Source organism: Neolamprologus brichardi, chromosome 11 (genome assembly GCF_056152115.1).
Source record: "Neolamprologus brichardi isolate AB-2024 chromosome 11, ASM5615211v1, whole genome shotgun sequence".
In the NCBI taxonomy this organism is placed as follows: Eukaryota; Metazoa; Chordata; class Actinopteri; order Cichliformes; family Cichlidae; genus Neolamprologus; species Neolamprologus brichardi.
The window spans coordinates 29,119,736-29,137,279 of record NC_142114.1 but is presented as its reverse complement, the minus strand read 5'-3'; the positions used below and the strand labels follow the sequence as shown (position 1 = coordinate 29,137,279).

The 17,544-nt window shown below is 38.8% G+C and overlaps 1 protein-coding gene across 1 annotated transcript; it reads left to right on the top strand.

The window, feature by feature from the left end:
- The first annotated feature begins 1,443 nt into the window (after positions 1–1,443).
- On the top strand, positions 1,444–17,141 carry LOC102798953 (ferric reductase 1). The gene is made up of 15 exons (XM_087847846.1): positions 1,444–1,685; positions 4,319–4,455; positions 4,894–4,991; positions 5,077–5,212; positions 6,832–7,035; positions 7,339–7,440; positions 7,548–7,692; positions 8,732–8,839; positions 9,500–9,615; positions 9,766–9,852; positions 12,810–12,901; positions 14,583–14,641; positions 14,765–14,902; positions 16,428–16,459; positions 16,566–17,141. The coding sequence occupies exons 1-15, from the start codon at positions 1,499–1,501 to the stop codon at positions 16,653–16,655; spliced, it is 1,731 nt and encodes a 576-aa protein (XP_087703972.1). The 5' UTR covers positions 1,444–1,498; the 3' UTR covers positions 16,656–17,141.
- The last annotated feature ends 403 nt before the right edge of the window (positions 17,142–17,544 follow it).

The following is a 17,544-nucleotide window of genomic DNA, read 5'->3' as shown; positions in this document are numbered from 1 at the left end:
ACACTGCTGAGAGAGGTCATTTTTATTGTGCTAGGGACTCTCCACCATTTGGCTACTTTTCAAGCCCTAAAAACTTTTCCTGAGTCTCAGATCAACTGCTCGTCAAATTTGTCAGGAACCACTATCAACACACCAGAAAATAAATCTAGTTCATATTTTATCTTCAAAAATGCATTTCATTGCTTGATGTCCTTTAACATGACTCCATGTTACAATAAGAAGAAAGTGTTCATAATTACGGTATAGCGTTTGGTACCAGCTATTGTTGCTGTTTTTGATGATGAAAAAGCAAGACTGCGAAACACTGAAAGAGTGAGAAGTAACAAGGCCAGAACTGTGTCGCAGTTTTGAAACAGACCGATCTCTACAGCGATACCTAATCGCCACTTTTGCTACAGTTGCATCTAACTATAATCATATGAACACATTTATGCAGCCATTCTACCCAAAAATGCGTGGGCCAGTCTGACCAAAACTTTGGATGGACACACTGTATATGTGGCAAATGTTTTTGTCAAATTTATTTAAAAACCAAATCACAAACCTTTGGATTGTTGTATATATTACAAAGCTTCTCCATTTCCTTTTTGTTTCATGTGTCATGTTAAACGATTAACGAAATTTGAATCCACCAGGCCGGGACTCGGACGTAAAGTCAGCCACTGGTCCAGGTGTGGGACCATGATCGGTCAAAACAGCACAGACGGTCCAGTTAAATTTGTGCAATTCCTCAAGGCAATGTAAAGTTGAGTAACACAAGAATAAGAACATAGAATAAAGTTTAAATAAATTTTACTTGAGTCATTCACTCTTTAATCCTTATTACATCCCTCCAGATATTTGCTTCCCACGTTAATTACGCCTTTTCTCTTCCTCGCCGTCTGTTTTACCTGCTGCACCGCAGAGGCTCCGCCCCCCTCATCTTTTGCTTCATCTCTTTCTAGTTTCTTTATCTTTGTTCTTTCTCGCCTTTTCAGCTTGACTTTTTCGCTTTTATTTGTCAATCTTTATCAACTTGCATGAGCGCAATGGGAAGGTAGAGAAAGACCGAATGCGTTAAGAGATCTGATTGGGCAATCCAGTGTTGGTAATAAGAATGAGCGGCTGTCAGTAATTGTAGGGCAGGTGTTCAGGATCCCTTCGAGTCGGTGTTGTGCCGTTGCCTGTATACTGTCGGCCTAAATGATTGAGCCGACACTACATGGGTAAGGAATAAAAATTTAAAACGCATTCGCTCTGGCTCCACCCCTGCTTAGAAGCAACAGGTAAGCCACCTTGGGAAACTCCATGGTGACGTGGGTGTTTTGACCCACACTTTGAAGCAGAATTCCTGAAACACCTGCGCTTCTTAAGCTCGACACACTGTCGAAGCAGAAGTATCCCTATTCAACACCTATTGCTTCTCCCAGATTCACCTGCAGTGCTCCACCCTATACATCAGTAGCACGCGGTACTCGTTGTTTTTCACTGACCGCAGTAACGAGTCGCCTGGAAAATAATGTATCTTCTTGTATTGCTGCTGTTGTGCAGTGCTCCACTCATCCGAGGACACAGCTCAGGTCTGGTTATAGACAGTTGTGAAGAGTTGAAATCCCATCAATCAGGGCTGAGCCCACAAACGGCACCATCGCCCTTCATAGTCACCACAGAGCAAAGGCGCTACAGAGTTGGAGAGGATGTTAAAGGTAAGAAGAGAGGAGTAAGAGGGTGCCAACTATACGGACTGGTGTTCTGGTACCTTCAGTATCGAACAAATAAATCCGATGTATAGATTAATGCATAGTGCTGTCGCGGGAGTTAACTGGTCGTGAGCTAAAGTCGGGAGATTCAGATTTGCTATTGTCGGTCAAACGGATAAAACGCTACGTCCTGATGATTTCATGATCGATCAGCTGTTCTCTCATTGCCATTGATATGTTTGTGATTTCAGCCATGCAACTAAATCAACAAAGAGCATTAAACCTCAAAGCAGCAGGATCTCAGTACATAGAGAAAATCATAATACAAATGATGTATTATTATCTAAGAATTTGTTTTTAAGGGCTAACCCCAAAATAGGGAAACGATTATATATTTTCAGGCAATTTAAGATGCATCTGTTTTATATGTCAGACTCTGACATATCTGCTTGTAATACAGTAAAACTTTGTTTTCATCACATGACTGAGAACACCGGTGCCGGTGTTGTGCCAAAAACTGATTTCCAATGTTTCTGTGTATTTTTTCTGTGTAATATCTTTACGTATGTTGGTAAATAGACTTCGGTGAACAGGGTTTACAAAGGGGTTATATATAGAATTAAAAAATTATGTTTTTCAAGTATCTTTATAACTGTTATTGTACTTGCATTATAACCAATCCGGTGCTTTATCCCCACTTAAAATATTTTTACTGAACTATTGTAATATTTGCTGCCATTTCTGTTGTTGTCTTGGCCAACTTACTCTTACAAAAGACATTTTTAATGTTAATGAGATTTTTTTTTATTTTTTTTTAACTGCATAAATAAAGGTTATATAAAAGTCACTGCCACAAACTGATTGCGGCTTCTACCTTGTTACACGAATGTTGTTTGTGGCTCAAGATGACTTTATGTCATCCGTGAAGGATGCATTTGACATGTTTCACATATTATAGCCCAACAAGTTACTTATAGCAGTTTAAATACGAGCAATCAGTTTTTGGCACAACACCGGCTGGGGTAAGGGGGGCAACTCTCCCTTAAACAAACATCCTGCCCCCCTTAAATCAAACTTTTAGAAGTTGAGAAAGAAAATAATAGATTACCCAAAAACTGAAAATGGGCATGATTTGCTACAGAAGCTGGAAAATCCGCTGGAAAAGGCACAAATGAGATGATAGGTTTCACCTCTGGTTGGCTCTTTCCCTCCGTGCTGTTGGTGAGGCTCGCACAGCCTAGGCAGAAAACCCCCACTCACCCTCCCGCCAGCTGAACAGCCAGTCACTGTATGCAATGAGCTGGTGTCAGGTTTCTCAGCAGGCAGGGCTGAGCAAAACGAAGCAACACATGTCTGTCGTCAAAATCATAGCGACTCTTAAGATAATTAACAGCTAAACATGCATCTATCTTTCTACACTCAATGGGAGACTAGTCCATTGTTCTTCTCACAGTTTCAGTCCGGAAGAGTTTCTTTCTGTGAGCCAGTCTGCTGCATAGAGCAGACTGGAGGATCTGTGTCTGTCAGACACCACATGTAACAAAAATGAACAAGCAGAGTTTCATATACTGATGTAATCACAGCGATTTAAGTAAAGCTTGTTCATTTTTGTTACATAAAAAGAGGAATTTAGTGATTTTGGCCCATGAGAAGTCCATAAGAAATAACTTGGATATGAATCTATAAGAGTTTTTGGAAAGGGAAGCAGGAGACTGTTGTTACAGAGTGGATTGAGGAGAAAGGAGAGTGGAGCTGTTCAGTTGCAGACAGAGTTCAGTTCCTTGCAAAACAAACAAGTTTAAAACGAGACCAAAAAATTAAAATGTTCTGTTCTAAATCTGTTGTGTTCTACAAATTAGTTTGAGAATTGTAGGAAAAGACATGGTGAATTGTTTTTTTTGTTTTTTTTATTACTATGCCAACCCTGTTTAGTTTTGTAAATACAGGCTATATTGAGAGGTCTTATTTTATTCTTGCTTTATTTTGCAAATTTATTTGAGAATCAGGTCATTCAATTAAGATACATTCTATGTTGTTGGCTGTAAAGAGTTGAACGGATACTTAATTTTATTCTGTGTTTTAATTTTTATTGTATTTTTCGGTTTTATTTCTTAAGATTTGGTGAACTACCTTTTTTTTTTTTTTTTTTTTTTTTTTTTTTTTTAATAATTTGGCCTACCCAGTTAGTTTTGTTAATATTGGCAATTGTTATATTTAATAAAGGCCATCCAATTAAGGTAAATGTCATGTTTTTAGTTGCTATAATCTGATGAGGAAGATTTTATTTCAATTTTGGTGGTTTTATTCCTCAGTGTTCCCCCTTAGGGATTGCCACCTTAACGTGGTCAGGGGGTTTGCATGCCTCGGTGACCCTAAGAGCTAGACCAGCAGAAGCTTAGCGTTCAGGTGGGATACTGGTCATTGGTCAGGTCTTAGGGAAGAAGTGCAATCCAATTACATGACAAAAATTGTTATCCAGACCCAGATCCAACCCACCACACCCCACCACTTTCCTGCCTCCGTTGCCACCATTTGCCCCGTTTACATTTCTGTCTGGCCCCTCATATATGCCTGTCTAGAAGTGGCCCAGTTGAGAACTGTCCAACTGACTGAATAAAATGTTTTTCTGTGATTCCAAGTTGAGCTACAGGGTCCGGCCTCCACACCATTCACAGGTTTCCTGTTGGAGGCTATAGAAGTGGGAAGTGAGACTCCTGTGGGTTCCTTTGCCATACCAGCAGGGGCTGCTAAACTCCTCGCCTGCAGCCAAAGACCTGTGAGTTTCCTTTCATGTTAATGTGAGCATCATGCATGATCATATGTTATACCTTAAGTCTACTGAAGGGCATATCAATCAATGAAGTAAAATGAAAACATTTAATCTATTCAATACATTACAGAAAAAGACAGTCAGTTTTTTTTCTGATGCAAATACTAAAGAAAACAATGTGAACATGTGCAATCTTAGAACTACCTATTCTAAATACAAAGTTAATACATAGTTTTAGTGACAAGCTGCATAATTAAAATTATATTGCAATATGTCACATTGTGTTTCACAGCACATCATTTGATTTGCTTTCCTTTGGTAACTTTAACGATGTATAACAGTGACTGTAACAGTATAAACATGTCAAATAACAAAAACAGATGATATACAGTACATTCAAACAACATAATGATGTCATAGTCTCTCTCACGTTTTTGTGTCCAGAGCTCGGCGGTGTCCCACACATCAGGCTTTAATAGCAGCTACATTCAGGTGACATGGAGCTCAGAACCATCAGGAGACATCAAAGCTGTTCAGTTCCGGTAAAGTTTATTCATTCTAGCAAAGCACTTTGATAACAATTAAGTGTTTATACCCCAGTTGACACTGGTTTTGGTGTCGCTGCAGTGCATCCTTTGTGCAGAATTCTACAACATTTTGGGTTAATGTGACGAGCCCTGTCCTGACCTTCACTAACGGCAGAGCTGCTAGATCTGCAGGTGCCCTCAGTGGGAGTGGCAGTACAGACCCTGCACCACTTGTTGTAAGTAACAATGTCTGTTTTGAACACAATATGAAATTCACTGCCAAACAAGCTGGTTGAATCATCGGCCAGTTTAACTGGTTTGAAAGTATCCGTTGGTTTTGAGGCTGATGGCAGTCTACACATCTTCTACTGGGGCTGACTGTGGATCAGGAGATAGAGCAGTGTACACCTATCTAGCACAGACACACTAAATGGAAAGCAATAAATATTCTGGCCTGGATGGACATATAAAAGATGAAAAAGTCCGTCTAGCAAAACTGCTGTTTATGTAGTTCATGTGTAAACCTGAGTTTTTAGAAATCTGCATCAAGTTTGTCATACACTCTTGAATTTCTAGAGCTTTTCTTGAGAGCCCAGAGTTAGCATGGCCCATTGAGCTAGGTGCTTTCATACAATAGGTGTTTTCTCAAAATCAGAATTTTCTTTTTTAATATTTGACTGTTTTTTTGTTTTTTTTTTTTATTAACTCTTAATATCTATCACGTTAGTGTTTGGTTTTCTCTCAACTGTGAGAGAGATTTTTCAAGCGAAGTCTCACACATGCATTTTGGTCTTGCACTTAATTTCCCAGTTGGGAAAATAGGCAAAAACCTCAGAGTAAAATGGAGAGAGTGTTGTCTCCGGGAGTTTAGCTGATTTGATTTAGAGCGGCAAGGTATGGTGGGTGTGTTCCGGTTAAAGAACACTGAGGCAGCTTCCAAGTTTAGGAGATTTATTCAGCTGTGGTCTGTAGTAACGATACATAAAGCAACTATCAGTACAGCACACATAAAACATTCAACATGTCCAGACATTATTCTAGCACAGAGATAGCACAAGGAACTGTATTCAACACTCTCATCTATAACAACTTCAACAATTACACAAGATTTATAATTAGCATTAACTAGCTTAGTAGCTTACATAGCGTATTAGCATAGTCACGAGGGAACAAATACACACAATAGCAGCTGACATACACAACATCATGTAAACAGAACCCGCCTTCTGGCATTCACACACAGCAATAAACCAAAACCCACGAGATACTGGTGAGAGGACACAAGGAAAAATGCTGGCTATCAGCAGCTACAAAGGAAGGCTAGCAGCACATGGCACATCATGGCGCATTCATGGCGCGTCAGCATAGATATGGTGAGTTCAATGACGTAGGACATATCAATTTCCACAGCGCAAACACTATCTATAAACAAACCACAACAATTCAACCAAGCAAATAACGTGTAAACAGTGGGCTTTCTAACACAGAGGTTGATGTTAGGGCCAACATGGTGGTTAACGGTTAGTACTGTCATTGACCCAGGAACTCTGCGTGTTCTAACTGTGCCTCTGTGGATGATATGCTTGTTAGATTAGTTGGTGATTGTAAACAGGCCAAAGGTGTGTATATGAGAGCTGGATAAGTGGTAAAGGAAATGTATGGATGTACTCAAGCCATTTATACCTAGTTTCTAAATAGCTTGTTAGCAGAACTATAGAACAGTAACGTGCAGTACTGAGCTCGGCTTAATGTTAATATACATGCAAACTGAGAAAAGAAAATGCTAAATGGTATATTCAAGTACAACATGACGATGTCATGGTTTCTTTCTCTCTCTTCCTCTGTGTATGTCCAGAAATCAGCTGCATCCATCTCTAGCGCTAACTGTGGTGTCACCAAAGTGTGCTTCAGTCAGCCTTCAAACTGTGACCCAGCGGTCAGCGCTAGCTGTTATTTCATGTCAGCCATGATGTTAGCCGGTGGTACAGCTGTGCAGTATGAGATGACTGGTCCTTATGAAGGCTACATCGCTTTTGGATTCTCTGATGATCGGAAGATGGTAGTGTAATGAAAATGTTCTTGATTCTATGACTTGTTACATTTTTTAAGAGATAACAATAATAAGGCTCTTGGCATTCTTGTACATGAGCAGCACCTGTGGGTGAACAGCTGCTGTTACAACTTCAGTTTGTTTTTGAAAGGTCACAATTTTTAGAAAACATCTGGTTGCCTTGTTTTCCCAAACAATATCAACAAGTTTGGATTTTCCCCCCCCCAAAAGAATTAATCATTAAATAATAGTTAAAAACTTTCATATGTGTTATAAGCATGCTAATTCTTTACTATATTTGTCTTTCCTCAGGGAAACGATGACATTTATGTTTGTGGAATGAACAGTAATGGACAAGTTGGTGTGCAACATATGTATTCAACAGGACTAACAACTCCACAAGTTGTTCCTCTGGTACTAAAGTTTTCTGATATCAGCGATTTATATGAGGCTAGAACGTTTAGATATAATGCTTTTGTTTCTGCTCTTAAAAATTGTGAAATTTCTTATGTGTCCTACAGGGGAACGTTTATAATATAACAACGTCATTGCAGAACAATGTCATCAGTTGTTCCTTCACTACTACGGAGATAATTTCTATACAGGGGACTTCAGGTTTCAGCCAATCCTACTACTTCATGTTTGTCCACGGACCCAGCAGCAATGGTAACGTACATGTGCCAGACTGTTTCTTACACCACAGCAGTGTAGTTTATCTAACTTAACCTATCATATCAGTAAATTGAAGATAGCATGCAATGAAGAAGACTATGGACTTCATAATATACTTAGAGAAAATAGCACATATGTCTCAAGACATGCATGCAGGTGATTGGATGAAAACGATACCTACTAGATAAGGAGTGTCCAAACTCTTCATGTCAAGGCTACATGGTGGTGAGGGTTTGTCGCTCATAAGAAAGATCTTATTTACATGTGCAATCTTTAAGCACTTCACTCTGAAAAAACGTACTAATAACAAAATTATACTCAAGTAAATACTTTTATTTTGAACAGTTAAGCAGGACCTTTGATTGTACTTCCTTTTCCAATCATGTGAACATTTTAAAAGAAGTCACATGTTTAACAACCCTGGCCAGTTTATGTAAAAAATAAACATGTTTCATTGTCTATGTAAACCTTAAAGTGTTTTTCTTTTGTAAAACGACAAAAACATTAAATAAAAATATCAAGGAATCATACACCAGCATGTATCTAAATTTTTGATTACAGATTCAGACTTACTCAGCCATTGTTGTTGTTGTTGTTGTTGCCATGGTTGTTGATCAATGGTCATGGTCATGAGAATTTGCATAATTATGATTAAGGAACTGACCTCCCAGCCCATAGTACATTTGCATAATGACTGAAACCAGCCCACTGAAGGAACAGTTTATAAGATTGAAACCTGCAGTCAGCTGAGACAGAAGAAGTCACCTGGATGAGTGACAAAACATTTCTTCCAGAAAACGCTACGTCCAGATGAACAGAATCAACTTTTGGAAATACTCAGCCATTAGCATTAAAATAATGTGTTTCATGCATGGCCATGTAATCACTTTCATCACCTTTCAATACTTCAATGTTTCGTCTCGACTGAGAGAGCAGGTGGTTATTTTCCTTCATTTGTCCTGGCCGTGTTACTCTTTTTTGATTCAACATATACAAACAGTTGTGTATAAGCTTTGCGATATCTTTCCTACAGGACAAATCCAATTCCATAAGCACGACTTCGTCAGCACTACTAAGATGGCCATTCCTACTCCTGTGGTTGTCAGTAAAAGGAGATTTCCTGATATCATCAAAGCTCATGGTAAGATCCTGCACAGAGAGGTCTCTGTGTGAAAGAGTCACTATGTAAAGTCCTTTGTCACTTACTTTGGCCAACCAGTTGACAGTTAGTACACTGTGTTAACCGGTGAATAGTCAGGATCCTCAGAGGATAAATGCTACTGGGAACATGGGAAGACATTCAAGACATTAAATTTTTTCTTCCATTAAGATTAAACTATTTTATCTATAATACCAAGTAGACTTACATTTCTGTTGTATTTCACAGCGTTTAATGACTAGATTAGATTAGATTAGATTAGATGAAACTTTATTAATTCCTTGGGTTGGTTCCTCCGGGAAATTCAGTTTAATCCCTCGACGTGACAAAATAGACCAAAAAGGTGGATTGGGTTTTACAAGTCTTGCCTCTTTCATGAGACAGTGACTTATCATCATGCAAAACAATCATTTGTAACATATTGTACGAATGTACACCATCAAAATCGATTGTTTGTATACAGTTTGAAAGCTATAAAAATATTTCTGTTATACTTCTAATGGCTTGCCTTGGTTGGTTTAATTCTTTTTACAGTAAACTGATATATAGACTAAAGACATGTTGGGACCAGGGAAAGAAATTCATCTTAACTCATAAAACAAAGAGAAGTGGAGAGAACTCCAAAACTAAACTCTGTTTCAGGGTCACTGATGCTGATTGCCTGGATGACCACGGGAACACTGGGAATGATGGTTGCCCGATATCTGAAAAAAATGGCCAAGGGAACAACAATGTGCAACAAAGATCTCTGGTTTGTGGTGAGTCATAGAAAAAAAAATTAAGTATTATATGTCAGATATGTTAGACTTTTAAGACAGTTGGTCCAAGCTTAATCTTATTTGGGAACTGTTGATTTTGTATATGTTTGGCTGTCTTAATATCATGTTGTATTCTTTGTGTTCCTCCAGGTCCATGTTGGAGTAATGCTGCTGACGGTAGCAGCCACAATCATTGCTTTCATCCTCATTTTCGCTCATACTCGGGACTGGTCTGGGGTTGGTACACTAACTCTGCTAGTATCAGAATTATTACAGTTTTATATTTTTTAATTACAGATCAATCAAACAACAAAACTGGCTTTACCTTTGTAACACACTATCATTTTCCAGTAAATAACGATTTTTATGATATGAACTTGGTCCTAGTGTTGAAGTTCACAAAGGTTTTGGTTGTAATTACTGAATACCAATTATTGTTTATTTACATGAATCCAAATATCCTTCAGATTTTATTGTACCACATTTGAGTCTCCTTTAATACCAGCTTTAAAATGTTCTGCAATTAGTAAATCTACGGACAAGATACTGTGTGTGTGTGTTACAAAAGCACTTAGGCATAGATAAAAGTGCTAAATTAAGTGTGTTTGTGCATGGATAACCAACGGTAGTACTAGGAAATGCTCAACCCAAGGATATATATGACTGCTATTAGGATTGATAAAGTCCAAAATAGCACTATTTGTGTACCTTCATGTAGGATCTATTCAATTCATTTCAACTTTATTTATATAGCGCCAAATCACAACAACAGTCACCTCAAGGCGCTTTATATTGTACAGTAGATTCTACAATAATAGATGCAGAGAAAAACCGAACAATCATATCTCGGAAGCACTTTCCTTAGCAATGCTGTTGGATACCTCGATACTTTGTAAGCTAACTAAGTTAGGTTATGGAGTTAAAATTTCCAAGGACCTTATTGTTGATCTTTATTTCAGGCATGCTGGCTGTTGACTATAGATCAGTAATCAGGGTCGAGGAAGTCTTGAAAAAGTGATCTAGTGACTTTTGTCTTTGCCTTTAGGCGCTGAGCATTAATTTTACCTCCGTCTGTCTTGTGTGTGATCTGGATGGCTATATTTAAGTCTTTGAAAGCAGAGAGAAGCAACATCTAAGACGGAAGCTGAAGAGTGTTGGAGCATCCTTGCTTGACTTGAGTGATGGGAAACTCATCATCATCTCAGCCAATGACCAGTCTTGTGTTTACACCAGGGGTGGGCAACGCCAGGCCTCGAGTGCTGCAGGTTTTAGATGTGTCTTTGATCCAACACAGCTGATTTAAATGGCTAAATTACCTCCTCAACATGTCTTGAAGTTCTGGTAATGAACTAATCATTAGATTCAGGTGTGCTGAACCAGGGTGAGATCTAAAACCTGCAGGACACCAGCACTCGAGGCCTGGCGTTGCCTACCCCTGGTTTACACCATCATGAAAGAATCTGATTCCTGTTCAGAAGATAGCATCATACCCAAGATTGTGGGCATGACGCTAATGTTGAACACCTTAACAAAGAGGTTTTACAGATGCATATTTTGTTTCTTACATTTCTTCTGGATCTATCTTGCGGCGAGCATTATGTCAACGGTGCCTCCGCTCTGGGGGAAACTGCACTGGCTTTCTGGTAGTGTCCCTTATGAAGATGGGTATTCAACATTTTTAAAATCACCTTATAGAGGATCTTGCCTGCTTGTTAGTTGACACAACTGGACTTTTCACCTTTGCCTTTGTGCAACTGCACAAATAGTCATCCTCACACCACATAAAAGGAAGTGAGTAGGAAGGTGCTTTATAAGTACCGATCCATTTACCGTTTAAGACCCACAGACTAGTGTCCTTTGAGTTATCATGCAGTTTGTCACTGTGTTTTTAATTTCATTAAAAAATTTGCTTATCACTAAAAACTCCTTTGCAACAAGAGATAATTACACCTTACAGTAATTGAAGTGATGTAAATTAAACATTAAACAATACTATAGAATTAGAATAGAATAGAATAGAATTCAACTTTATTGTCATTGCACATGCACAGGTACAGGGCAACGAAATGCAGTTTGCATCCATCCAGAAGTGCTTTAGCCATGATATAGATATATTACAATATATATTGGCAATAATATAGATATGTAAGTATATTACAGAAATGGGTCTATTGTGGTATGTTATAATGTACACGGTATGAAGTATGTTATGAATATTCTATAACTATAAGTATGTACAGGCTGTAGTGAGTACAAGCTATGTACAGGATATAAATATGAAATAAAAACTATACAGAAATATGAGATATACAGTTATACAGAAATGTGAACTATGCACGTTATAAACAGTTGTAGGATTAAAAATTATCGTATGTACAGAATGATTATTTACACAGAACTATACAGTAGTGCAGTTAAGATAAGTGAGATATGTGGATAATTTCTAGAGGCTATATAAAGTGCTAGTGGTTGAGAGTGGTGGTTCAGTCCATGTTATTGTGTGTTTGAGGGTACAGTTGTCCATTGTGTGTGTAGGTGGTTGTGGGTGTGTGTATGTTCAGTCCATGAGTTTAATGTGGGTCAGATGTCAGGAGGCAGAGTTCAGGAGTCTGACAGCTGTGGGGAAGAAGCTGTTCCGGTACCTGGTGGTCTTAGTCCAGAGGCTCCTGTAGCGCCTCCCAGAGGGCAGGAGGGTGAAGAGTTTATGTGATGGGTGACTGGAGTCTTTGATGATTTTCCCAGCCCTTTTCAGACACCGCTTCCTGTAGATGTCCTTTATGGCAGGAAGTGGTGCTCTGGCGATGCGCTGGGCAGTTTTCACGACCCTCTGCAACGCCTTCCGGTCCGAGGCAGAGCAGTTCCCGTACCAGACTGTTATACAGTTGGTCAGGATGCTCTCGATGGTGTATACACTATACAACACAGATCAAAAGCACAGCCAACATACTGGAAGATATTATTAATGAACTCTTCTTGATAGTAATGGTAATTATTAAAAACAGCACGGGGGACTTTTTCTTTGGTTTATGGCCAAATGATGCATCTCTTTAAAATCAAAGTATCATTTTAATTTTTTATTTGTCTTGACCCTCTTTAAACACTCTCTTTAAACACTCTCTGTAGTTACGTGTTTCCACTGTCAGGCTGATATTTACATCATCATGATTACCAGTGTCAATGCTTTTGGTTTCCAGGGAGCACATCCAGTGTTGGGGTGCCTGGTTATGATCCTCTCCTTCTTCCAGCCTATAGTGGCTATGCTGCGCTGCGGACCACAGCATCACCTGTATGTATCCATCTGTGTGTGTTTCTAATTTAATTTACTATGGCATGCCAACACACATTTTAGAGTTCAATGACTGTTTTACACACATTGTTTTTTAGTACACTTATTTGACAAACTTTGGAAACCCCATCGGGGCAGCACCTGCTTAATGACTGCATTCACTGTTCACTCGTTTCAGTTCAGTGTAGTTGGCACTTTACTGTTCAGTGTGTCGAATGTTTAGTTATTTCACTGAATGGCTGCAGCTTTGGAGGCCATGCTCCATGTTTAGCCCCAGTTAAGTGACTGTGAAGAAGGAGCCACCATCATGGATTGAACACTGGAGAAATGACTTCATTCATGGATATGTGTGCTTATTTAGTATTTTGGGTGGATGGTTATATTGGTGACACTGGGAGATTGGCTGAACTGTTCAAAGGGAAACAAAACTTTTTTTTTCAATGGAAACACTCAGGCCATTTCATTTCATATCAAATCACTTTTATTGTCACATCACATGTGCAGGTACACTGGTACAGTACATGTGAGTGAAATTCTTGTGTGCGAGCTTCAGAAGCAACAGAGGTGTGCAAAAATACAATAACATGAAACAAGCAAAATATAAGGATGGTTAAATCTGGGAGTAATAAATATATGTACAATATAAGAGTGTATGCATTACTGGATGTGTATACTAAATGGTTTTTCTGTGTGTGTGTGTGTGTGTGTGTGTGTGTGTGTGTGTGTGTGTGTGTGTGTGTACATATTTTACAAATTAAATAGAGTAAACAATAAAATAAAATATATAAAATATACAGAGGTTGGTAGTTGACATGTGCAAAACAGTGGCATTTATATACAGTGTGGAGTGCATAATGTTGAAGTTCCAGTAGTGAAGCTGAGGTATCTATGAAGTGTTCAGCAGTCTGATGGCCTGATGGAAAAAGCTTCTCTCAGTCTGCTGGTACGGGACCTGCAGAACCTCCTTCCTGATGGAAGTAGTCTGAACAGTTTATGGCTGGGGGGACTGGAGTCCTTGACGATCCTCCCCGCTTTCCTCAGGCACCGCTTCCTGTAGATGTCCTGGAGGGAGGGAAGCTTCCACGAGTGTTGAAATGGATGTGTTGGTGGAGTTTTGGTGAAACTTTCTTCAGGTTTCCCTTATTAAAGTCCCCGGTCGTGATAAACGCCGCCTCTGGGTGTGCGGTTTCCTCACTGCTGATCGCGCTGTACAGTTCCCCGAGCGCTCGGTCAGTGTCTGCTTGTGGGGGAATATAAACAGCCGTAATAATCACTGCTGTAAATTTCCTCAGTAGCCAGAATGGCCGGCACTTAATCATCAGGTACTCCAGGTCCGGTGAGCAGAAGGATTTGACCGGGTGCACGTTCGCATATCTACAAGACCTCGCGGTACCTTATTATCCTAACAGAACACTTTGCTGTCAGACTGGCTGTTTTTCCTAGAGTTTCAAAAGTAGTATAGGAGGCTGCTGCTTTCAGCCCCCTCTACCATGAAACCAGCTCTCAGTCTGGATTCAGGAAACAGCAACCCTCTCTACTTTTAATTTTAGGCCTAAAAATTTCCGTTTTGTTATAGCTTTTAGTTGGGGCTTAATCAGGTGACCCAGAACCATCCGCTGGTTATGATGCAATAATGCCGGGTGATGCACTGAATCTTTCTCTTTTGTCTTTTGTTTGACAGGCGGTATCTATTCAACACATCACATTTTTTGAATGCAGTGATAATAAAATCTTTAGCCGGTAAGCCTTTGTTTTACTTCATGCTGTTCTGCACTCTTTAATAATTTCTAATTTATTTTCCAAAGCAGACACGCCGTCACCCGTGCTGTTGGTCGTAAATGTCTGTTTCTTTGTGTCACACAGTGGCAGCCATATTTACAGGCCTGAACTTGATTGACAGCAGTGATGGATGGTTAATGAAAGTGATGGGTGGCTTTCTTGCCTGGGAAGCTCTCTTCTACATCATGTTGGAGGTTCATAATGGGAAATCTAAGGAGAAAGGTACATCTTTGTTTTTCCTCATTATAATCATCACTTAGAAAAGTGCATGTAAAGGTTAAAGGTTTTTTCTTCTCCTCATCTCATCATTCTAGTACAAAAAATATTTCTTCTCCTTTTTTCCAGAACTTTTCCTGAAAAGTTTTCTGACAAAGTCTAATCAACCTTACTGTTCTATAGTGTAACCCCTCTGGAAACATGCTCCTCTGACGGGCATTCATTCTGTCTAAGAGTATTCCAGATTTGGCTCTGTCACGATCCTGGGTCTTATGAGCCAGTGTTTTGAGTTTAGTTTATTTGGATGTTTATATGATTAAGCTCATGAGTTTTTCTAGTTCTTTGTTATTAGATTCCCCTTGTGTCTTCCAACCCCTGTTAAGTCTCCCCTGCTCTTCATGTGTTTCATGTCTGTGTCTTACGTTGTCAAGTTCTGGTTGTCATGTCTGCGTCTCATTATATTTCCTATTTTATTTTGAAGAGAACTTGTGTTTTTATATTATGGATTATGTTTTGAGTCCTTTGTTGTACTGTTTCTTGTTTTCCTTAGATTTCAGTTATGGTTATCATAGGTTTATATCTTTGGCTTTGTAATATGGCTTCCCTGTGTTCAATGTTGTGTCTACTGTGACCATTTTGTACCATGTTTCTAGTCCCTATGTTCTGTCTTCTCAGTTGCTGTTAAGTTTGCATGTTTAGAGTTCAGTCAGTGTGTTTCCTGTTTTACTTTGAAGGTCCACGTCTCATGTGAGTGTTTCTAGTTTTGCTTCCCTTGTCTCGTCCAGCCTGATTACTCCCAGCTGTGCTCTCCTTCTGTGTCTCATTCCCTCGTTATCCCTCTGTGTATTTAAGCCCTGTGTTTCTCTTTGTCAGTGTCGTAGTCTCCGTCATGGCTCTGTTTCCCTGTGTGTCAGTTCATCCATGCCCCAGTTTAGTTTTGTTATATTTTTGTGCCATTCTGCAATAAAGCAGCTTTTTGAGTTTTATTTCTGCGTGGTGAGTTTTGCGTTTGGGTCCTTCTCTTGCCTGCACACAGCCGAAACATGACAGGCTCCTCTTTTAAGTTTTTTCTATTTTAGTTTTCAGTCCAATATTGACCTCCCTCCTTTACAGTAATGTCTCTTTTTCAGTTATATAAAACTACACAAGCTTCATTATTTCATGACATGAAAAGGGAACCGGCCTTTACTTGAACTGTTTGTTAGTCTAGTATAGGCCAAAAGAAACTGAGTGTGTATATGGCTAAATGGTTAATGAAATTGTTAATGCATTATTATTATTATTATTAACAGAAATTTAATCACATATTTTATGATTTTAAACTGTTTAAATCATATGTAAATGAATATGTAAACGAATTTAAAATTAAATGAAAGCTGAAATCAAATAACTTAATCTACAGGTATAAATCAAATAATTAAAAACAAGCCAGAACTAATCTGAAGTAAACTGAAAAATAAGATTCAGATGAGGAAACACTCGGGGGGTTGGTTGTGCCCTTTTTAACTGTTGTTTCTGCTCTGGTTTTCAGACAGTGCTGCTGTAGAACTGGAATCAGAATCGGTAAGTTGAAAGGGTTAGGGGTTAGGGTTAGAAATATAAAAGCAAATAACAATTAATCACCATAACACTGCAATGATCTTTTAATCTAATTACATTGTTTTGTTAGGTAAAAATTGATGGTCTGCTGATCGGTCTGTTCTTTCTGGGAAACATTTGCTTTTTGGTGGCACTTTTGGTTGGAATTGGGGTGAAATAAGAGCCTCAAAAGAAATGTCTGAAGAATTTTTTTTCTTTTGGTATTTTATCCAAATACACCTGATGGGAGATTGTGCACTGAAAGTTTGGACCCATTGAGATTGTTTTCTCTTTCAGTACAGTCTTCCTTGTTTTGTTTTCTTTTAGTGGATGTTTTTCTTCGATATTTTTCTTAAGCTTTCAGTTTCATGGCTAAACTTAAGTTCAATTACTGAAGTAAATTGGCAATCAGCATTTAATCAAACTCCATTTGGTCAGAACTGATTGTCCATTATAGAGTGCAATGATGATTTTCCACGAGCATTATAAAACTTTTAGTTGTTGATTTTTAGGAATCCTCGTTCCTGTTAGAGGTAAAGACCTTGTATTTGATTCCATGTGAGCTGATTTCTGTCATCCAATGTTTTCTTGTATTATGTTGTTAAGTCTTTGTTTCCTGTTATGTTGCTTCCTGTTTTATTTTGTGAGTCTCTTGTCTCTTATGTTTTGTCCGTGGTAAGTTTAAGGTGTGCTTCATACACCCATTTGTTTCTAATGCATGTATAGTCTTAGATTCTCTTTGTCATTGTGTTGGCTTACTTACATGTGTTTCTGTGGTTTTTGGACTTTGCTAATAAAAGGTCACTTTATGAGTTTTACCTTAAGCCTGTCTCTGACTGCTGCTGTATTTAAGTCCTGTGTCTCCCTCAGGCTTTGATAAATATAAAGTAAAGTAATGAATTTTTCTGCAGGCAAGCCAATTTAGCTACCTACCCCCCCCCCCCCCCCCCCCCCCAAAAAAAAAGGCATTTGATTTATTTTATTTTGAATATTATTTTGAAGTTATTTTACACAATGTGAAAGCTCAGAACCCTGAGCACAACAAAGGTTTGTTTTAAAAAGGTTGGACA

Bases quoted from the DNA above. Each gene is read 5' to 3' on its own strand.
- LOC102798953 (XM_087847846.1), top strand. From the start codon at position 1,499: ATGTATCTTCTTGTATTGCTGCTGTTGTGCAGTGCTCCACTCATCCGA. The intron at 7,441-7,547 runs GTACTAAAGTTT...TGTGTCCTACAG, and splicing joins CTCCACAAGTTGTTCCTCTG to GGGAACGTTTATAATATAAC. The intron at 8,840-9,499 runs GTAAGATCCTGC...ACTCTGTTTCAG, and splicing joins TGATATCATCAAAGCTCATG to GGTCACTGATGCTGATTGCC.